The sequence below is a fragment of the Camelus dromedarius genome, chromosome 16 (assembly GCF_036321535.1).
Source record: "Camelus dromedarius isolate mCamDro1 chromosome 16, mCamDro1.pat, whole genome shotgun sequence".
In the NCBI taxonomy this organism is placed as follows: domain Eukaryota; kingdom Metazoa; phylum Chordata; class Mammalia; order Artiodactyla; family Camelidae; genus Camelus; species Camelus dromedarius.
The window spans coordinates 53,655,791-53,677,567 of NC_087451.1; the positions used below are offsets into that span (position 1 = coordinate 53,655,791).

A 21,777-nucleotide genomic window follows, 5' to 3' on the forward strand; every position below is an offset into this window, starting at 1 on the left:
ATCAGCATAAAACAATCCATCCTCGATATGGAATGCGGTGCGGACGGATGACAGCGAGAGCGCAGCCCCCTCGCCCGATTGATTTATGTCGGAGCTGACGCTTTATCAGGCAGTCGGAAAAACTTTGACCAATCATTTTGCAAGGAGCGCTGAGCCGGGCTGCTCCACTGTACTTTGTTGGCTGAGAAGTTGAGCAGGGGGTGGGGGTGGGAGGGTGGGGGGCTGGGGGGGTCGCGTCCGAAAGCCCTCACACCGGTCTGGGTGCCACCTCTCCCTGCTTGGGCGCCGCGCGCGAGCGCTTCCCTTCCCCCTGCGAGCGCCCGGATAATGTCTGAGAATGTCCATTTCTGGGACGCTTAGCAGCTATTATGTCGACTCGATCATAAGTCACGAGAGTGAGGACGCGCCTCCAGCCAAGTTTCCTTCCGGCCAGTACGCGAGCCCCCGGCAGCCGGGCCACGCGGAGCACCTGGAGTTTCCCTCGTGCAGCTTCCAGCCCAAAGCGCCGGTGTTCGGCGCCTCCTGGGCGCCGCTGAGCCCGCACGCGTCCGGAAGCCTGCCGTCCGTCTACCACCCCTACATCCAGCCCCAGGGCGTCCCGCCGGCCGAGAGCAGGTACCTCCGCACCTGGCTGGAGCCGGCGCCGCGCGGCGAAGCTGCTCCGGGGCAGGGCCAGGCGGCGGTGAAGGCGGAGCCGCTGCTGGGCGCGCCTGGGGAGCTGCTCAAGCAGGGCACGCCCGAGTACAGTTTGGAAACTTCGGCCGGCAGGGAGGCCGTCCTGTCTAATCAAAGACCCGGCTACGGGGACAATAAAATTTGCGAAGGAAGCGAGGACAAAGAGAGGCCGGATCAAAGTAAGTTATAAAAAGTGAGGAAATACCCAGGCCGAAGGCCAGGCGAGGGGGAGGGGAGGGGAGAGGCAATAAACTGCGGACAATGTGAAGGGAAACCGTGGCGGTGGCCCGGAGAGCGAGCTGGGGCGGAGGGAAGAGGGAGGAAGGAAGAGAGGCAGCTGGGTGCCCCAGAAGAGGAGACTGAGGTCGCTGGAGAAGCGCCGCCCCCACTCCTCCAAGTGCAGGAGGGACCCGGAGCGCCGGGACCTGCTCGCCGCTCTCTCGGCCTTCCTTCCCCCACGCCCCGGAGGCCTGGGCTGAAAGCCCGGGAAGAGGCTGACGACCGCCGGCCGCGAGAGGAGCTGGTGGGGCCCGGGAGGCAGCCAGCGAGGCCGAGAGCCCGCGCGGGCCAGGGCGGGAGCGCACGGGGCTGCCGGGCACAGCGCGGCTGGCAGAGCTCCCTGCGCCACGCGCACACCGTAAAAGCCGGCCAAGGGGAAGTGGGAGGGGGCTCATTAGGATTTTATTTGCGATGCAACAGCTTGGCGGAGGATTGTTCCTAGCAGATCTCCCTCAGTAGCAGCTCAGTGTCCGCAGCCGGCGCCGGGAGGGGCGGAGGAAGCCCGGGACCCGGTGACTGAGCCCCCTCCCCGGATGCGCCGGCCCCTCCCCGGGAGCCTTCCCTCTGGTCGCCCCCTCCCCTCCTTGGCATCCTTGTTCGGGTTGCCGCTTCCTTTTCTGCGGCCCCTGCTGCCCTCCGCGGGGCTCCCTACCCCCAGCCGGAGCTGTCCGCCTCGCGGGGAGTCGCGGAATCGCTTCCGAACTTAGGGGCCCGACCGCCGTCGTGGAGGAGAGATCCCGAAAGGACCCTGGGGAGGGGAAGGGTGGGGAGGAGAGAGGCTTGCGGAGAGGTGGAGAACTTTATCCTCTGAAGGTAGTTTCCCACCATCCCCTACTCCTCCAAAAGCACCCTTGCCAGCACCCCAAGTCTGTCTAATTTCCAGGAGGCTCTGCTACATAAGGGGGTGGGGGGATTCTAGTATTTTTCATTTTTAAGGTGGAGAAGGGTAAATTGGTCGGGGGGGGGGCTCAGCCCCCAAATGATAACCTTCAGGTCAGTAGGGACAAGTACTCACCCCTTACCCCTTACTCTTTTTGGAGAGTGAGGGTCAGATTTTTTGGTCTCTGCTTGCCCTGCTGGATTTCCCACCAGCAGAGTGGCCCAAAGGCCCTTTGGGGGACCTCTGCCTGCTGGAGGGTAGAGAGCTGCCCCCCTCCCCTGAGGTCTCTGTGAGGTCCCACTACCTCCATCCCTCCAGGTTGAATCACAGGAGCTGGTGTTTGGGTAACACAGGGCTCTTCCCAAACCCTCCCTGTTCACACCCAAACAAATCCCCCACCTCAAACCCCCAAACTCTGCTTGGAAAGTCCATTATTGCAAGGCAGCAGTTTGGCTAGGATCAATTATTAACAGTTTTTTCCCTCTTTCATATTTAATGCGGCTGCGGGTCCCAGCCCAGGCAATCACATTAAGGAAATAGCGCTGCAAATTGGTAAGACACGGTACTTAGTGTAGGATGAATCAGATTTTTTTTTTTTAAAAAAATCAGTGCTTTTCATTTGGGGAGAAGGAATCTAGCAGAGTAGTGGCTGTTATTTTTAATTGGCTCTGCTTTATTTGGTAACTTTTCTGAGTTCAGGGGTAAGGAGAAGAGAAGCCTGTATATATTTTTGTTTCCTCTTTTCCCCCTCCTCCACTCAATCACCCCTTTCTCTGTTCCCCCTCACTGCATGAAGCCAGTTGCAGTTAGGTGTGCTGTGAAGGACTTTTGTTACCCCCACATCATCCATGACTCCCCACCTTGTGTCTGGAGCAATCTTGTTTCCCAATTTCCCTGAACTTGCTTTAACCAAACTGCGAGCTGAGCAGGAGTGGAAAAGGAGACTATTGCAACCATAAGTTATCTGTGAGCCCCCAGCGCTCCCTTGTCCACAGGCTGGAGTTGATAAATGGTTGCAATTGGGTTGCATGTGAATTGGAGTGTGCTAGATGTTTGCGTCTCTAAATGTGAACCCATATTTGTGGTGTGTGTGGCGGGGGGCGGGGGGAGACGGCAAGATATCTACGAGACACATGCCTGCTACCATGTGGCCAAGAGACACAAGCTTGTGATCGAGGCATGAGGGTGCACTCAAACTGGACTGGAGGGCCAGGAGGTCTCTTGGCTGTGGCTGAACAGAAGCCACTCTCCTCTCCCCTAGCCCAATCCTTGTCTCTCCTCTCAGACCTGGAGCCAGAACCCTTCAGTCAGCCACCCCTAGTTACTCTGGTAGTGTCATAGCAGGGTAGCTGGGGGACTTTAGCCAGGCTGGGCTCTGACCCGGGTCCTAACCAATTCGGACCCAAATGGAGAAAAAGACTGAGAGAGAACCTGAGGTGGGTGAAGCTCTGAAAGTGCTGAGAAGTCTGGTACATGTTTGGCTCCATCCTGTCCAAATAACTCTCACCTGAAGGTGTCTATAGCAGCTCCTCGCCCATCTATGGGAACTCTTCTGGGAATCTGAAGGCCCCGGTGCCCCTTTCCCCAGTGCAAGATGGGAAGTGGAGACCAGGGGTGCGCCCTCTTGGAAGGAGAACATGGGGGCCCTTCATCCCCTCTTCCTTTCTTTGATTCTATCGCTGCTTCTCTTTCAGCCAACCCCTCCGCCAACTGGCTGCACGCTCGCTCTTCCCGGAAAAAGCGCTGTCCCTACACCAAATACCAGACGCTGGAGCTAGAGAAGGAGTTTCTGTTCAATATGTACCTCACCAGGGACCGTAGGCACGAAGTGGCCAGACTCCTCAATCTGAGTGAGAGACAAGTCAAAATCTGGTTTCAGAACCGGCGGATGAAAATGAAGAAAATGAATAAGGAACAGGGCAAAGAGTAAAGATCCCCCCTCAAGCCCTCCCCAGCCCTTCCCCATCTCACGCTTATTTATAAGTGATGGCTGCAAAGCCAGTGCTGTCTGGGGTGTATTCAAGTGAATGGGGAAGGGAGTCTTTCTCTTCAAAGTCCTTTTCTGCATCTAGAGCCTCACTCCTTTCCTTTGCTCTTACCCATCCTTCTCTTCTCCCTGGGCCTCAGGAGGAAGTTTGATTGATTTAGAAGGTAGATGTAGTTGGTTCCTAAGAAAGTGATGGGCCATAAGGAAAGAGAGCCCCTAGTAGAGTCCCCAGAATTCCTCCTGTTTTTTCTGGAAAGCCCCAGCCCCTCACTTCCAGCCTGCCCGGTCTCCCCCACCCCCCACCACCGCACCTATCCCAGAGTCACCCAGGGACACTCCAACTGCACACAGCCCAGCAGATACCCGCATGCCTAAAGCCCAGAGCCCTCCGTACTAGTGGGGAAAGCTCACAGTCAACACTCAAATCAAGTGACACCTCAAATACAGACCATCACACCCCCAAATCTGGCAGAGCAGCCCACACACCGTCAGACAAGTCCAGGCTCTATCTCTGATGCAATACACACCGAAAACGGGTCTGGAGACACACTCCTGAATGAGGCGCTGCAGCTCAAAAAGGCTCAGCATGTCTCACCACCATCCCCATGGAATCCTTAACTGTACTCAGCCACAGACTCAAGGGCAAATGGGGTAAACTCAGCTCCCAAACTGGTGGGCCAGAAAGGGCGAGGAAAGGCAGCGGTGGTCTTATAAGAGTCTCCTAGGTTTTACGGTGGTATTCCACATACACACATTTTGCTGCAGGAAATGTTTAATTCTGCATGTTGTTTTCCTCTCCTTCCAACAAAAGGAGGTCAAATCGTGGGTCGTGAGCCTTGACAATGTCGTCCTCCCGTTCATCTGTGCCCCGCTTGACAGAGACTGTAGCTTCTCTTGCTCCACACCGGCCCTGAATTCTTCCGCATCCTCCCCAGCTCTGAAATCAACTCTTCGGCCAATCCACCTTGCACCAGCGAGTCAAGCCGCCCCCGTAGCAACCCCCCTCCGCCCTCCATCCCCTGCTAGCTCTACCCCTCCATAGGCAGGAAAGCCTGGTCAAGAGAACCCAATGGAGAATTTATTGTGAATTGATTCCCGGCTCCTTTCCAAAGGCAAGTTATGGAGAACAGGGAGGAGCGAAGGCTCCCTGGCACGCAGAGCTTGACAACGTTCCTCCCGTCCTGCTCAGTCCAACCCATGCGGAGGAGCCCCCGGGCCTGGCAGCTGCTACCCCAGCACAGAAGCGCAGAAACCAGCCCCAGGGCCGGGCTTTACCTGCGGAGTCTCGGGCCTGGATGGCGATCTGTGCGGCTGCTGCGCGCACGCTTCTGGGGAACAGTCCCGCGTGCTAAGGAAAGAGGCAAAATCGCACCTAAGCATTAGGCCGGAGTTTATGCTCAGCTTCTCCCCCACCCCTACCCCACTTCTCCGTTCCCCTCCAATCCCGTGGACTCTTGCTCCTGCTTCTCCCGACCCTGCAAGGGGACATTCCAGTAGAACTTTTTTTGCTTTGTTGGTGGCATTCGTGAAATTGTGCTGTGTTTTGTGATTTCTTTGGGGGTGATTGTCTCGCCTGTTTTCAGTTGTCGCTTATATGGGAGGGTTGTGGGTGGGAGTGGGGTGGGTGAGGGGCTTAGAGCTCTGATTGTTGTTTTGGAAGAAAAAAACATAAAAAGATCAAAAAATATATATCACTCTAGAAATAAATCTCTGCTTGTGTCTTATTCCATCTTGGCTTTCCTCACTTGGCCAGAGGTAGAGATCTTGGTTCGAAGAGGGTGGCTTGGACAAAAGAGTGACTTTTGTGCCCAAGAGGTTTCTCCTTAGACCTTGCAGGCAGTCTTCCTGGTGGAGCTGAGGGCTGGTCCAGACCCAAGCTCCCAAGATCACTGCTTAAATTGATCAAGAGCCTTCCAACAGGAGAGCTGGGAGGCTGGAGGGTCAGAAAACGATAGATGAGTGGTTTGGAGAAGGATCTGTATCTGGGTTTGCAGGGAGCAATGAGACTTTCCTCCTAAGTTGCACTGGAGGCTTGCTACCAACTCCAGAGCCAGAGGGAAGGCAAGGCCTGCCCTGCCACTCCTGGAAGCAGGTCCTCTCTTACCTGGCTGAGAAAGTCACCTTGGTTTGGCCACTTTAAAATATCATGCAAGTGAGGAAGGTGGTAACTTCCTTCTGCTGTTCCCTGCAGCACAGGGACTGGGTGTAGACAGAGGCCTCCAGGAGGCCAGGCTCTCCTTTCTTTTGCTCAAAAAGAATGAACCCCTTCGGGTTTTCAGTCCCCACCTGGAGTTTGAGGCTCCAGTTTGAGCCACAGGGTAGCAGCCTTGGTGTAAGGTGGGTAGAGTTTGGTCGGGGTGGAGGCCTGGGGAGGCAGATTCTACAGGCTGGGAGTGAGGGTTGAATATGAAACAGAAATGCTTCAGGAGAAAAAAAAAATCCCCTTCCCAGTCGGACCCCAGAACTAAATTCGGTTTCAAAGTGCACCTTTCTGTCCCTCTCAGACTATGGTGTCCCCATCAGAGCCTCATATGGAGAGCACTGTTCTCGGCAGCCCCGTCATTCTCATCCAGGCGCTGGGATTCCACTTCTAACGGGCTGGCGCTTGGGAGCTGGCCTCCTGACTGAGCCTCCCATCGGGCCCACCCAGCGGCGCTGCAGTCCGCGGAGACCCTGAGGTTGGGGTAGAAGTAGGGACAAAGCATGACCCGCGGGAAAGGAGCTTGGAAGTAAAAAGGATGGGCCTACCCCTCTCCAGCGAACAGAAGGATGAACCACTCGGAGAGCTAGCAGGAGGCTGGAGAATCGAAGCTCCTGGGTATGGCAGGGCCCAGACCCGCAGCCTCCAAGGAGGGTTCCATTCCGTATATAAAATGAATCTGCCTCTAGAGCTTGTGTAGACTAGGCTCCCTCCCCGTCCTGGGCTCCCAGGAGCCAGCCCGTGCTGAGAGTGAGCGGAGAAGGCCGGATTCCGCCAAGAGGAAGCGCAAAAAGTGAGGCAGGAACTGTACGGAGTGCTGCGGGGCAGGGGCAAGGGCGCCCGGGGAAGCCTCCGGCGACGTCTGAGTCCAGAGCCCGGGGTGGCTTCTTTAAAGACAAACAAAGGCGAAGATGCGGAGGCTCGGAAGCCGGAGATGGGGAAATCTGCTGTCATAAAAGAGACAGAGATTCAGAGAGGGGGACCGGGAGAGTGCGAGACAAGGAGAAGCCGGGAGAGGAATTCAATGCCGTGTGCGCAGCAATAAAAGAATATGACCGCTATAAAAGTTTATAGCGTATAAATTTCTGAAGGTTAAGAAACTAAACAGCAGCAAAGCAAACAGTGAGGGGAAACTTTCCGGAGCTGAGAGAGCCACAGCTGGGCCTGGGCTCCGGGCCTGGCTGGAGAATGGGTGGGTCTGGCTGGGCCGCCCCCACTCTCACCCGCCCGGAACGCGGGGCGCGGGGTTTCCGGGGGCCCCAGGGGGCAAAGAGGGCTGAGGAGGAAGAGGGGAGGGAAGAACACTTTGTTGTCACAAATGCTTCACGGAACGCAACTGGGATTCCGTCTTTGTTCTTTGCACCCCCTCAAATCGGGCGTCATAAAGAGAAGCCCCCGCACGCGCCCGCGCGCGCACACACACACACACACGCAGGACCGGCGGGGCCAGACGTCTGGGCGCGGGCAGCCTCTTGATCCTTTTACAGTCCTGTCCCACTCTCTCAGGCCTCCTTTCCCCCAACAAAAAGCCCAATTGTTTCTCCTCAGAATTTGGAACAATCGTGTTGGATTTGAAAGGTGCTCAGCTCCCCCTTTTACGGGCCATAAACGGCGCACTGCTCGGCGGTCTCCGCCAGAAATTAGGGGCTGGGGGCGGGGGAGCTTACTGCTTCTTTTTCCCTCCCCACTCCCTCGCCTTTAAAAAAAATCTTTTAGCTTATCTGCACAATTTCAAAACCGTTTCCTGATTTCTGATGCCTTTTTTCTCGCCTGCTCTCATTTCCCTCCCCTTCTTCTGCTAATAATGAAAGTTTCTCCGCTGGTCGCCGCGGCGGCTGGCTCTCCGAGAGGCTGGCGTAGCTAGTTTTTCTCAGGACGGCCGCTAGATGGCACCCTTGCTCCACGTGAAAAGCCCCGATGCGGCAGCTGCCGGGCGCGGGTGGCTGCACCTCGCACCTCAGTCGGCCCTGAATCTACGAACTGAGCGCTATCAGAAGTCATGAATAATTTGCGCGTAATAAAAATATAGGGTTCATTATGGCCGTTCTCCACTTTTTATAGACTTCAAATATAGTGGTATTATCCCCTCTCTTCCTCAAATGGTCAGTTTTCCCAGGAGGAGGGCTCAGGGCTTCTCATCTTGTTTCTGTATTTGATGGGACAACAAATGCATGAAAAGGGGGAATAATAATAATAACATGAATAGTGGGTCCAAATTAAATAGGAGAATTGATTCGGAAAAAAATGAGATAATCCGGAGAGGGGGGCGAGAGGAAGGTCTGCGGATGCGGGTGAACAGGTCAGGTGAGAGGGGCGAGCGGGCAGGAGAAGGTCGGATGGAGAGGAAGCTGCCCCAACCTGCTGTGGGACTGGCGGGAGAGGGAGTCGGGTGAGCCAGCCCCGGGGTGGAGTTGGGGGCAATTTGGGAGAAACGGATCCGTGGCTTTGGTGGGGATTCGGAGGTGCCCAGAGCCAGCGGGCGGCTCCACACGAACCGAGGCTCTGGAGCCTTTGTATGTGGCCGGGGCTGGGCGGGGCGGCGCCGGGAGACCCAGGCTCGGCGAGGGGCTTCCTTTGAACCGCGAGGTGCGGGGAGGCTCGGCTATTTCCTCGGTTGTTCTGGGCGCTCCAAGTTGGGCCGCCAAAAAGTGTTGTGCTTTCCGGATGGATGCGGGGACAGGCGCGGTGCAGGAAGCAAGGGCTCGGTGCTCCCGGCGTCCCGTGGCTTCAGGTGAGAGTTCAGGGCTCCGTGAGCCACAGCCCGGCCCCAGGCAAGCCTGGGGACGCCGATCTCTTCGCAGTTTAGCAGCTGGAGGCCTGGACTCCGGGAATTTTCGTTCTGAGACCGGTGCGCTGTCAGCCTGCCCATAGCCCCTTGGATTCCAAATACTCCACTTCCTCCTGGCCCGGCCCGATCCGTGCCCCCCATCCGGACAAACCTGCGCCAGAAATAGCTATCTGTCTCCTTAAAATTAGCCCCACCGCCAGCCTCTCCTCTCTTCCCCCAGGACCGGGTGCGAAGAGGAAAGTGGAGTTTCTCAACTTGAGTTTCTCTAATAAATCTGCACTCCGTTGGGTGTTTATAAATTATCTCCTCGCTCTTTCTTGTTTTTTCTTATAATAGAAACATTTTCCTTCCATCAGGAATTTCTGGCGCGGTGCAGGGATGATTTAGAACAAGCCATTGAATTTCTGCCTCACCGGTGAGTCCTCAAATCATGACCATAAAATCGCCGGCACTTGATAAAAATGTTCGCTTCGACAACAGCTTAACGCTGACTTCTGCTGCCTCACCGCCCCCTCAGCCTGGCGCTGAAAATTCAAGACTCCGGTTCTCTCCCCTCCTTTTCTCTTTTTTCTCTCTCCCGTTCGGCCCCTCTCCCATTCTCCGGATTCACTTTTGAAGGACCAAGTGTCCCCACTGGTAGCATCCTCTTGGAAAAGGTGATAGTTTCATTTTTACAAATATTGGGGTGAGTGGGATCCCCAAAAATCACCCCTCCAAAAGCAAGCAACTCTCTCGTGAATAAACAATGGATGAATTGAATGTATCTGTAGAGCCTCCACCTTTGTTATTAGAAATTTTCTTTCTCTCTCTCCCCTTTCCTTCCTTCTTTCTGTCCTGTTCTTTTATTTCTTGGCCAGTGAGTCACTCCAGGAGGTCATTGGTTTGGACCCTCAGATTGGGGCCTTCTAAAGCCTGGCCACCATCGCCTCTAGGCCTGGTAGGCTGGAAGGCCAGGAAAGGCAACTGGCATGAGAGTGTGGCACCCAGTCAGCTGGGTCCTACAGTCTGTGTTTCAGGCCCTAGGTCCTCAGGTCTAGAGGGAGAGCAGGGTTTAACTAGAAGTTCCCAAGGGAAGAGGGGAGAAAAAGGGGAATTCAGTGGCCTTGCTGCATCCAAATCCCTTCTACCCCAAGGTCAGTTTAGGTAGTGACAGTAGTTCAAAGGACAGTGAAGGCTAAAAGATGGCCTTCCCCAAAGGTACACACTCTGCAGTCACTGCTCAGGGCAGAGGAGGGCACAGGACAGTGGGCACCAGGGCCAGGCACCAGGTCCTTGGTTTCCAACAGTGGCCTCCATTGCTCTTTCTTCTCTTTGATGTGCTGATGGGCCTGGCAGTGGCCCTCACCCAAGGGTGCTTTGGAAGGTGTGGAGGACTGGCCTGGGAAGATTGGGAGCCAGCTGGGCATGGTGACTGGGTCCCAAGGCCTGGGTGCAGAACTGGGGCAGCCCAACTAGGTGTCATTCTGCTGGTGGCATCAGGCCCCTCACACATCACACAGAATTGGTCTCCCAAAGGCTTGCTGAGTCCCCTTCTAGGGACCCCCTTCCCATTCCAGCAACGCCCCTTCCAGGCCACCTGAGGTTGTGTAAAACTGCAGAATCACAGTTGCAGGGCAAGCTTTGCTCAGGGCTTCACCTCTGTCCATTAAGCAGAAAGTTTCATCTCCTTCTCTGGGTCCTTCTTCATGCCCTCCAGGACCCCTTCTCCAAAGAAAATCCTTGTTTGTTTGTTTAATGAAGGAAAGTTGGTGACTGGCCTGGGTGGGCCTGAGAGGGGGCAGTTTGGGGGTTCTGGAGAAGGAGTGGGGGCAGGTGCTCCCAGAGCTGAAGGAGGCGGAAAATCTTGCAAAAGTCACCGTTTGCACCGAAAAAAACTCATAATCATTCTCATTTCGGCTTTGTCACCCCCACCGTGCTGCAGTCAGGCGGCGGGGGCGATCGAAGCTGCAGTTTTATAGCTGTAGAGGAAAGAACTCGTAAAATGCTAACAGCTTTTATGCGCTGCGGCATAAACAACAACAGACTCGGCTTTATTGCGTTTTATAGTTTGTTAAAGAGTTTACAGCCGTTTTTTGGGGGCCGGTTACCCAGCCAATTCCCTCCACACGATAGTTAAACCTTTATCAATAATAAGGAAATTGATCATTAAAGCTTTAAATATGACTACCTCGTTTGTTTGAAAATATGTTTAGGAGAGGAAGCTGTATGATTTGATAACTTGTATTAAAATACCAATTACATTTATAGGACCTTTTAAAACTCGGCGCAATTAAACCGTGTTCTTTTACATTTTTCCGAAGCGACCCTGACATTTAAAAACTCCAACTGCCTCGTTAAAATCGCGAAATTAACAGCGTGCCTACGCCTGGCGCGTTGTGTATGTGTGTGCGTGTTTTTTTCCGTGACTCCCCCACATCACTCTTTGGGGGTGGTCTGCGAAGGTATTTGATTTGTTGTGAGGCGAAAGATATCTCATTAATGTAGGTAGTTAAACAGATTTAATCCGTATTCATTCTCTCTCCCCCCTCCCCCTCTCTCCCCCTCTCCCCCTCTCTCTCCCTGGGTGTTTTTTTTTTCCTTCCCCTCCTTTTTTTTTTTTTTTTTTCCGCTCTCTCCTCACTCCCTGGCGCTCTCTCGCTCTAGCTCTCTCTCTCGCTCGCTCTCTCTTGCTCTCACCCTCGCTCTGCGTTCTGTCCGGGAGGAGTACGGAGAAGCCAATAGGATGCGGGGTCTCTAATGGATGCAAATGATCATGAAAAGACAGTGCAAAATATGAAACAACTCATTTGCAGGGAAGTAAATCACCGAAAACTGTTTATGAACTGGCATCCCTTCTTCGAAATGTAAAGCGAGGACCTCTTTAAGTGGCGGTATATTTTTGTTTGGGGGGTGGGGGGTGGGGGGAGGGCGAGTGAGCCGCGGCTGCCATGCAAGCTTAGACTTTTGGAGGCTTCGCTGTCCTTTTCTATTCCTGGAAATCACAAAAAGTGTGGTGGCTTCGAGATCTTCTTCGCCTTTTCTTTCTTTTCTTCCCCCCCCCCCCTTTCCCTCTCCTTTCCTGGCGAGGGTGACTAGGAGCCGGCGAATCCGCGTTTTTTTTCTCTCTCTCTCCCTCCCTTTCCCCCTCCCCACCCCCTCCCCAACAGCCCCCAACTACAGCCGCCGCCGCCGCCGCCGCCTCAAAATTCAATAAAATGAGCTCTTATTTCGTCAACTCACTGTTCTCCAAATACAAAACCGGGGAGTCCCTGCGCCCCAATTATTATGACTGCGGCTTCGCCCAGGACCTGGGCGGCCGACCCACCGTGGTGTACGGTCCCAGCAGCGGCGGCAGCTTCCAGCACCCGTCGCAAATCCAGGAGTTCTACCACGGGCCGTCGTCGCTGTCCACGGCTCCCTACCAGCAGAACCCGTGCGCCGTGGCGTGCCACGGGGACCCCGGCAACTTCTACGGCTACGACCCGCTGCAGCGGCAGAGCCTGTTCGGTGCGCAGGATCCAGACCTGGTGCAGTACGCCGACTGCAAGCTCGCCGCCGCCAGCGGCCTGGGCGAGGAGGCCGAGGGTTCGGAGCAGAGCCCGTCGCCCACACAGCTCTTCCCCTGGATGCGCCCTCAAGGTGAGCTCGCGTCGGGGCCGGCGGGGGCAAGGGAGACCAGGGGCCCAGGCCAGGCAGGGGGCCGGGCAGGCCGGGAGCGGTTCTTCCAGCTCCTGGAAGACCTGCTTGCTCCTTTCAGATAGCCTCCCCCTCCTTTCCTTCCTTCCTTCTTCCCTTCCTTCCTTCCCTCCCTCCCTCCTTCTTTCCTTCCTTCCCTTCTAGTTTTTTTGTTTCCCTTGAAGGAGGTCGCTAAGCGACATTTCCTGAATCCATAAACCCCTCACCCTGCCTGACTTTTCTTCTTATTCCCCTCCTTTTTTCCCCTTTTACTGTTTTATGGGGGGTAGTGGAGAAAGGGTGGTGGGAGTGGGGGCGCTCAACTTTTGCACTTCTCAATTGCTTTATAGTTTAATTACCCTGAAGAAACTTTTCTTCTGGGGCAGAGGCTCTGGGGGCTTTTCAAGGTGGGTCCATTCGTCCCCATCCCAGCTTTTTTATTCTTATTTTTCCCCCTCCTTCACATCCTTCCTTCTAAAGTTTATGGCACTTTTAATAGATTCAACCATCCCCGCCCAACTCTCTGGTGCTGGTTACCAGGGGAGGGGGCTCCCCTTTCTGGCTCCGTTAGATTCAGTGGTGTCTGATCCCCCTCACCCCCCCCCCTCCTCCGCTGACCGCGGCCTCCCAGCGCCCCCGCCCCTGCGCGGGGTAGAAGGTCCCCTGCCCTTATTATACTGGTCTCCTAGGCTGGTTCACGAATCTTCCAACCTTCTCCGTCTCTGCCCCCTCCCCCACCCTCCCCTCCCCTCTGTCTCGCCCTTTCCCCCATTCCCAGCAGCCGCCGGACGCAGGCGAGGCCGACAGACCTACAGCCGCTACCAGACCCTGGAGCTGGAGAAGGAGTTCCTATTTAATCCCTATCTGACTCGCAAGCGACGGATCGAGGTATCGCATGCGCTGGGACTGACTGAGAGACAGGTCAAAATCTGGTTCCAGAACCGGAGGATGAAGTGGAAAAAAGAGAACAACAAAGACAAGTTCCCCAGCAGCAAATGCGAGCAGGAGGAGCTGGAGAAACAGAAGCTGGAGCGGGCCCCGGAGGCGGCGGACGAGGGAGACGCGCAGAAGGGCGACAAGAAGTAGGCTCCAGCTGGGACTGCCAGGGCCGCGGCTGCCCTGCGTCCGCAGGTCCCCCGACCGCGCCGCCGTCGTCTGCCCCCGCCCAAGAGAGCTCTGGCCCCGCGAGCGGGGCCGGGAGCCTGGCCTCCCACCGCAGCGTCCCCGCCGCGCCAGTCCCCGCTAGTGGTAGTATCTCGTAATAGCTTCTGTGTGTGAGCTACCGTGGATCTCCTTCCCTTCTCTTGGGGGCCCGGGGGGCAAAAAAAAAAAAAAAAGGATTTCAAGCAAGGACTCCCTCGCCCTGCGAGGGTGAGCGGCTGCGGCCTGGCTGAGCACCCCCCATGCCCCCGCCCCGTGTAAAAAGCCTCCTTGTGCAATGGTCTTTTTTTCCTTTGAACGTGCTTCTTTGTAATGACCGAGGTACTGATTTCTGCTAAGTTCTCCCAACAACATGAAACTGCCTATTCACGCCGTAATTCTTTCTGTCTCCCTCTTCTCTCTCTCTCTCTCTCTCTCTCTCTCTCTCTCTCTCTCTCTCTCTCTCTCTTTCTCTCTCGTCCTCATTTCCCCCTCCCACCCCCTCTCCCCGCTGCCCTCCCTAGCTCGCTGCCTTTCTCTCTGGCTTCTCTCTTTTCCCACCCCCCCACCCCCGCTTTGGTTTGACAATTTCGTCTTAAGTGTTTCTCAAAAGAGGTTACTTTAGTTAGCATGCGCGCTGTGGGCAATTGTTAAAGTGTTCTTAGGTTTACTGTGAAGAGAATGTATCCTGTATCCGTGAATTGCTTTATTGGGGGGAGGGAGGGCTAATTATATATTTTGTTGTTCCTCTATACTTTGTTCTGTTGTCTGCGCCTGAAAAGGGCGGAAGAGTTACAATAAAGTTTACAAGCGAGAACCCGAGACTGGCCCGGCCCGCGCTCCTCATTTGCTCCTGGCGCCTTGAAGAGCTGGGGGGAGCCGGTCACCGAGATTCTGCGCCCGCCAGGGCAGGCCAGGCCAGGCCGCGGAGAGGAGGAGGCGGGGGTTGGAGGCAGGTGGTGCAGTCTCTTGGCCCAGGGGCGCAGGGGGTGAGGGAGGCGGCTGCGCATGATTGGAGGAGAGAGGAACGAGGGAGGGGAGCCAAGAGAAACCCCCTCCCTTCTCATTCAAAGGCTGCCGGGCCCGGAGACCCTAGCGCCCAGGCCACGCTGGAGAGATGCGCCTGGGCTGGTGGCTGTATCCTCCCACTTCCTCCTTTGTTTTTGTGTGCCCTCTCCTGCATGTGTGTGGGCGTAGGGGTTGGTAAAGGTGTAGTGCTGGGCTGCTAAACAAGCTTATACTTTTATTTTTACTGGACTCTGGTGGGGGGAGCAGGAGAAGAGAGATGCCCTTCCCTGCCTCTCCCTTTCTGAGACTTGGCCACCTTCGCCCAGCTCCGAGGTGGTGGCTTGCAGCCTTCCTTCCTTTTGCTCCCTTTGCTTCTCTGGCAGCCAAGCTGACTGAGGCATCCGCCTCCCGGAACCAGGAGAGCAGCATACCGGGCTGCCCTCCTCCCTTCCTTTTTCTTCCCACCCACCCCACCCCCTTCCTTTTTAAATTTTCAAACCTTATTTTTCTTTTAGCCACCAGAAACAGCAGCATCTCATGCCTGTGGGCTGGATCCCGCGACTTTGGGAGCACCCACGAAACCTCACTCCATCCCTGCCTGTCTGTCTGGGGCAGAGAGAGAGAGAGGGAGAGAACCGTGAGGCCAGGCTCACCTCTTTCCTCACCTTGGGACAAACGGACCAAGTCTGGACCAAGTTCCCCCAGAGGCCCAGCCAGGCTGAATCGGTCCGGATTAATAAAGACCTGAACTGCCCCTACTCATCCACCCGGTTATGTGCAATCCCTGCGTTTGTTTCTCGCTGGGTAACGGGCTGGGGAGAATGGGTGGGGGGCAGGCGGTGACAACACGGATCGCTCTCGGAGGTATTTATTTTCCCTTCCACTCAATCCCTTCCTCCCCAAATCTCGCCTGCAAGCTGCCTCCAGCCCACAGGGGTCGACAGAGGCCCTTGAGCCCCCCAGCCCCAATCCACAGGGCTTGGCTTTCCCATTCATTATTGATTATATTTTATAAATCCAACGCCACACAATTTTTTCCACATTACCGGGAGCAGTGGGGAGGCTGCCCAGCCATTGGCCGAGGGGGCGTCACGTGGGCGGGGTCACGTGGTCCAGAGAGGAAAAAGGGGGTCCTTTTTGGTGTAAATCTGGACTCTAATTCTGTAATATATCAAGGAATCTCGTAAAACCGACACTAAAACGTCCCTGCCTACAAATCATCCGGCCAAATTATGAGTTCATTGTATTATGCGAATGCTTTATTTTCTAAATATCCAGCCGCAAGTTCGGTTTTCGCTACCGGAGCCTTCCCCGAACAAACTTCTTGTGCGTTTGCTTCCAACCCCCAGCGCCCGGGCTATGGAGCTGGTTCGGGTGCTTCCTTCGCCGCCTCGATGCAGGGCTTGTACCCCGGCGGGGGGGGCATGGCGGGCCAGAGTGCAGCCGGCGTCTACGCGGCCGGCTACGGGCTCGAGCCGAGTTCCTTCAACATGCACTGCGCGCCCTTTGAGCAGAACCTCTCCGGGGTGTGTCCCGGCGACTCCGCCAAAGCGGCGGGCGCCAAGGAGCAGAGGGACTCGGACTTGGCGGCCGAGAGTAACTTCCGGATCTACCCCTGGATGCGAAGCTCAGGTAACGCCGCGCACCGAGCCGTCCCGAACCGTCCCGAGCCGCAGTGGCCCGGGCACATTCCCCGGAAGGCGCCCCCTTCCTGGCCAAGTGCCCTTCTCCGCGTCCAGAGTGCTCCCGGCAGGAGGTCGGCCCTTGGGGACGCGGCACCCCCTGGGCCGGGACCCGGCGCGCCGCCCCCACTCCCATTTTTTGCTTGGTGCTCTCAGGCTCGCTCTGCTTCCCTGGCGGATCCCTCTCCGCCTCTCCGCCGATGCCGCGGCGCTCTGAGATCCCAGCCCACCCCCCACCCTTCCTCCTGGCCTTTTAGCTTTAAATATTTATCAGCCGCGCCGGCACGGGCTGGAGACGAGGCCGTTTGTCTTGCGGAGGAAGGCTGGGGTTTGCAGAGAATAGCCATTAGGGTTTTCCCCCTCCCTTCTCCCTTCCCCAGCCAGGGATTTCAACTCTGGGTGTGTCCCCCAGCCCCAGCTAGAATAAGGTCTGAGGAGGGGGCCGCAACGCTGAGCAGCTCTCCCCTCCCCCTTTCTACCCAGCCAACCCCGCTCCCCCATTATTCCCTTCTGGACATTTAGAGGTGGGCTCTAGAGGCCTGGCAGGAGGAGGGAGTGTGAGAGGAGATGAGGATCCAGCCAGGGACACACAGCCACGGAGGCAGGTGGAGAGAGTGGGGCTGAGGCCAAGAGAGATGAGGCTCCTGACCCCCCAGTGAACTTGGGTAGGGGGAGGCAGGACAACTAGAGAAAGAGGCAGAGTTCTCAGGAGATTACAGCTGGCTTCCTCAGGTGCCCTTCCTAGCATCCCTGGAGAACTGGCTAACAAGTTTGCAAGTATCATTCCAGAAGGGTTAATGTCCTCTTGGGGGAGAGACTAGGACTCCAAGGAGTCAAATTAAGAGAGAGTGCAGGCCACTGAGGCGGCTTCTGTAGAAACTCCGAAAGACCAGGGGCTCCATGGGGCCTGCTGACAAGCCTGTCCCAGACATCCTTCTTAATTCTCCCTGGACTCAGGGGCCAACCTCAAGGTCCAGAAGACCCAAGACTTGTCAGAGGGTCCCAATCCAGCCAGAGTTGAGGGCCAGAAGAAGTCCATGTCTTCCACCATCAGTATTAGTGGTCATGGTCCCCGTTATCTGCTCCATAATTCAACTGCCTTTCCAGCTGATTTATTAAAGCCTCAATTTTTCTGCTCATGAACATTTCAGCTTGGCTTTTATCTGACTTGAAATTAGGGCCCCTCCTCCCACTATCTCCTTCCCAGGAGGGCTGGCACCAGCACAACTTCCTGAAAGCCGCCTCAGGGTTTTGGGCCTAAACTGGGAAGCCCTCCCCTGCCGTTGAGTCCCTACCACCCAGATATTGAATGTTCCACCCCAACCCAGGTGGCTATCTCTTCTCTTCCCCTGTACCTTCCTGGAGGCCCAAAGATTGCTTGGGAGAGCTGGGTTGGCTGGGCAGGTGGGTAGACAGGACAGCCTGGCCCTGTCTGAACCTCAGTCAATCACTGGAAAATAGTTATCAGAGGGCAGCTGCCTTTAGACCAACTCCACACTCCAAGGAAATCTGCAAATTCTCAACTTCTCATTCCACAACAGGCTGGGGGAGGGGGAGAGGACTGGACCTCTGAGGCTCTTTGTCTCCTATTCTTTTGGGGGAAAGCCCTCTGGCCAGGCCTAGAGCCCCCACTCCAGGGTTACTTGCATGGTTTTTATTATCCTTTACTCTGAAGACCATCAGAGTCAGCATCCAAAAGGGGAGGCTTGGGGTTCCTGGTCCTGAGGGTGATGGAAGGATTAACCAACTGCCCTTCATCCCACATGCACCCCTTAGGTGCAGGGCTTCAGGAGCCAGTTAGACCTTGGGAAGACTTCCTGGGTGGAAGATGGGAATGTTTGCCTTGGGAGGTCTGCATGTTGAGGGAAGGAGGGGGCATGGGCTAGGGTATGGAAAGTGACAATTTGGTTTAGCGGGAAAATAGGCTTTCCAACTACTGACCCAAGAGCATATACAGGGTCGAAGAGGGAAGCGAACACTCTTATGGCTCTTTCCGCATTCACTTGTTTTTCTCCTGTAAATCTCTGCACAGGGACTGACCGCAAGCGAGGCCGCCAGACCTACACCCGCTATCAGACCCTGGAGCTGGAGAAAGAATTTCATTACAATCGCTACCTGACGCGGCGGCGGCGCATCGAGATCGCGCACGCGCTCTGCCTCACCGAAAGACAGATCAAGATCTGGTTCCAGAACCGGCGCATGAAATGGAAAAAGGAGAACAAGACCTCGGGCCCCGGGGCCACCAGCCAGGACAAGGCTGAGGTGGAGGAGGACGAGGAAGAGTGAGGGACGGGGAAAGGGCAGAGCAAGAGAGAGATGAGAAAGGGAGAGAGCGAGAAGCCCAGCTCTGGGAACTGAACCAGGAAACTCAAGTCAAATAGGGAGAAAAAAAAAACTATTTAAAGGCAAAGCAGTTAAAATTTTTTTAAGGAGAGAAGGTGAAACTGGTTTCTTAACACTGAAAAAAAGATACTACCTATAGGAAAGTCTGTCGGGTGGGTTTGTTTTGTACAGTATGGGAAGGACATCATCTACCTGTTCTGTAGCTTTCTGGAATTTGCCTCCTCTTTTCTATGTCGCTAATTGTAGGATCTTCGTAAAATCCTGCTGTTTTGTAAGCCCCCTCTTTGATGCTGTCTTTGTGCTCTGTGTGTCTGGACTAACGTGTGTGGTTCCTCGCCTTCCTGAGCCCCCGCCTTCCCAGTAGGGGCACTAAAGGGGCCTTAGGGAGCCCCAAGGACCCACGGACTAGCTCGAGTGTCCCCTCTGTGTGCATGGCCTGCTGGCTGCTCCTTGCCCCTGCCAGCCCCTGTGATCCTCTTTACATTCTATGTGTATCTGAAGGATGGAGAAATAAAAAGCAATTAAAAATAAACAGATGCCCTATTTTCCATGTCTCCCTAAGGCTGGAAGAGGGTTAGGGTTAGCCATGCATCCCAGTGGCCCCCTGCACCAACTTTTTCTGCCCATGTGCTGGGGTCTGCTCTTTTTTCTGGTGCCCCTTGCTCTGCGGGCTGCCGACTTGTGAACCTGATATCACACATTCCCTTCATATTCTTTTACACACATTGACACACAAAGGCACACAATCACACATACTTACAGGCTGACATTGCACATAAATATACATTGTCACAGTCACAAACATCCATATTCTTATATTCACAAATAATACGTGTATTTATTTACACAGGCATTCACATATCCCAACTCCTGCCCAGAACACATGTATTCACCATTCGCTCCCACTCACGAGTCAACCCACATTCACACTCACAGACACGTTATACATACCAATGTACACTCACACGTTAGCTTATAAACACACAGACTCACATTTGCCCCCAAGGAAACACGTCCTTGAGTCCACATGCCCCGTCACACATACTCACAACACCAAACCAAACCAAATACCCCACCACCACCACCACCCGGGCAGTTCACAAACTCTTCCTCGACCAGGCCTTCACACCAGGCTGTGGCTGTGCCGCTCGGCACAAATACAAAAATACAAGCTGAAATCCAAAGTGCTAGGCCCCGCGCGAACGAAGAGCGGAAGGAAAGGGAAGGTGACCACCCAAATCCACTCCCGCTGCTCTTCTCGTGAGGGCGGGTGGGCGGCGTCGGGCAGAGGCCGGGCCGCCGTGCAGAAAGCTCCCGGCCACCGGCCTCCGACGCCAAGGCGCTCCCGGCTTTTCGCTCAGCCGGCAAACATTTTCCGCAAGAACTATTCGCTAATTTTATTTCAATTTATTTTACTTTCATTTATTTTAATTTATCTCCTCCTAAATTGACACAGCGACCCAAGTGAAACTTGAAATGGGGGGAAGGAAGGAAATGAGCCCCGAGAGCGAGAGGCCGAGCGGTGCGAGTCAGCCGGCTGCTGCGGCCGCATCCCGGCCGCTCCCAGCCGGGCCGCCCGGCCGCGCAGGGCTGCGCCGGCTTCCTCCGCGCCTTTCCGCTCGCTGTCCGCGCTGCCGGCAACCTGGGATCTTCCCCGGAATACAGAGAAAGAGAAAAAAGAAAAACATTTGGAAGAGGGGAGCTTATTTCCTTTCCTGCTTTTGGGCACTGGTAGCCCAATTCAAAATACGGGAGTATTCAGGGTACTTGGGAAACACGGGGTGAATTTTGGTGGCCGTTGTTTTGCTCTAAAACATCCCCTTGATCGAGGGAGAAAAACCAGGAGGATGGCGCCTACAGCTAGACCTGCAGAGCTGATTTTTAGTCTTTATTCGATTATAAACCCTGAATTATTTAAATTTAAAGAACAGGCGACCAGACAAAAAAGGGGAAGAGAGCGAGTTTAAGGAGAATGCTTAATTTGAATTTGCAAGTAAAAGGCTCCAAAACCTGCAGTTTCCCCCGTCAATGACCACTGAACCCCCACCCCACCCCCCAGAGAGCACAGGGCGTTATCCCTGAGAACGTGGGTGTATGGACATTTGGGCGGGAGAGACCAGGGTCCCTCCAATTTCTGAGGTGCAGGGGTGACAATCTGGTGGCTAGACTGTTCGCCTTGGCCTCCATTGGGGCCACCTTTCTTCCCGGAGCAAAAACTAGGCCCTAGGGGATCTAAAGCCCCTACACCCGCAATGCTACAAGCCTCACTGGTGGGGTGCCCACCATTTATAAGACTGGGAATGAAGGGGATGTTCAGGGGGGAAAGGGGGCACTGAGGCTTTCATTTTGCCCTAATACAAGTGGCAACCCTGGACACTGGGTGCTGCTCCAGATTCACTCCCAAATTGCCTTAGAACAGTCCCTATGTGGAGGTTTTGGGGTGAATTTTACTAGAATGGAGGACAGCGCTCCTGTGAGAATAGAGAGGTTCCAAAAAGAGCCCCCCTTCCCAGATGGATGTTTGTGGCTCCTCCGCCTGATTCCCTGCACCCCAAATCTCACCCCTCCTCAGACTGGGGTTTCCCCAAAAATCGAGAAGGAGAAGAAAAGAAGATGGCGACTGAGAAAAGGGTTGCTGGTGGAGCAGCCATGAAGAAATGCAATAAATTCCTTGTTGTTTTATGAAAATTTACAACTTTGTGATAGAAGTTTATGAGTGGTTGAATCCAGCGATTGGCCAGCGCCGGTCATGTGGCCGGGCGATCGTGAACATGAACTTTTTATCATTTCCCTGGTGGTTATAATGCAGCATTCTTTTGGACACCACACCTAGGTCGGAGCACTGTCGTCCTTCAGGGCTCCAGCCTCTTGATATTTTTATACTTCAGTATCAGCTCGATAAAGCAAGAGAGAGAGAGGAAAAGACAGGGGGAGAGGAAAGAAGAGAGAGAGAGGGAGTGAGAGAGAGAGAGAGAAGGAGGGGTGGGAATTACACAAAAGAGAGAACCAAAAATAATTTTAATTTCTAACTTAATTTGCTTGCTGATTTGGGATTTTAGTCATCATGGAGGGTAAATGGACAATCTGCCCAGGACTGCAGCCTGATACCATTTTTCAAAGCCAGAACTTACTCCATTTTCT

General features: G+C 54.9%; 3 protein-coding genes across 6 annotated transcripts; all 3 read left to right on the top strand.

Moving 5' to 3' along the window:
* The first annotated feature begins 252 nt into the window (after positions 1-252).
* HOXB9 (homeobox B9) lies at positions 253-11,561 on the top strand. 3 transcript variants are annotated; one of them, XM_010987965.3, is made up of 3 exons: positions 253-854; positions 3,529-3,760; positions 4,633-5,244. In XM_010987965.3, the coding sequence occupies exons 1-3, from the start codon at positions 338-340 to the stop codon at positions 4,652-4,654; spliced, it is 771 nt and encodes a 256-aa protein (XP_010986267.2). In that variant the 5' UTR covers positions 253-337; the 3' UTR covers positions 4,655-5,244. The 3 variants fall into 3 exon arrangements, with proteins under 3 accessions (XP_010986267.2, XP_064352046.1, XP_010986268.2); XM_064495976.1 differs by lacking the exons at positions 3,529-3,760; positions 4,633-5,244 and adding an exon at positions 11,453-11,561; XM_010987966.3 differs by having other exon boundaries at positions 3,529-5,244.
* Positions 11,562-11,614: 53 nt separating this feature from the next.
* On the top strand, positions 11,615-13,879 carry HOXB8 (homeobox B8). 2 transcript variants are annotated; one of them, XM_064495977.1, is made up of 3 exons: positions 11,615-11,679; positions 11,956-12,427; positions 13,242-13,879. In XM_064495977.1, the coding sequence occupies exons 2-3, from the start codon at positions 12,004-12,006 to the stop codon at positions 13,547-13,549; spliced, it is 732 nt and encodes a 243-aa protein (XP_064352047.1). In that variant the 5' UTR covers positions 11,615-11,679; positions 11,956-12,003; the 3' UTR covers positions 13,550-13,879. The 2 variants fall into 2 exon arrangements, with proteins under 2 accessions (XP_064352047.1, XP_064352048.1); XM_064495978.1 differs by having other exon boundaries at positions 13,245-13,879.
* A 1,843-nt stretch (positions 13,880-15,722) lies between these two features.
* On the top strand, positions 15,723-19,168 carry HOXB7 (homeobox B7). The gene is made up of 2 exons (XM_010987968.3): positions 15,723-16,243; positions 18,326-19,168. Exons 1-2 carry the CDS (start codon positions 15,844-15,846, stop codon positions 18,577-18,579), a joined length of 654 nt encoding a protein of 217 aa, XP_010986270.1. The 5' UTR covers positions 15,723-15,843; the 3' UTR covers positions 18,580-19,168.
* Positions 19,169-21,777: the final 2,609 nt, after the last annotated feature.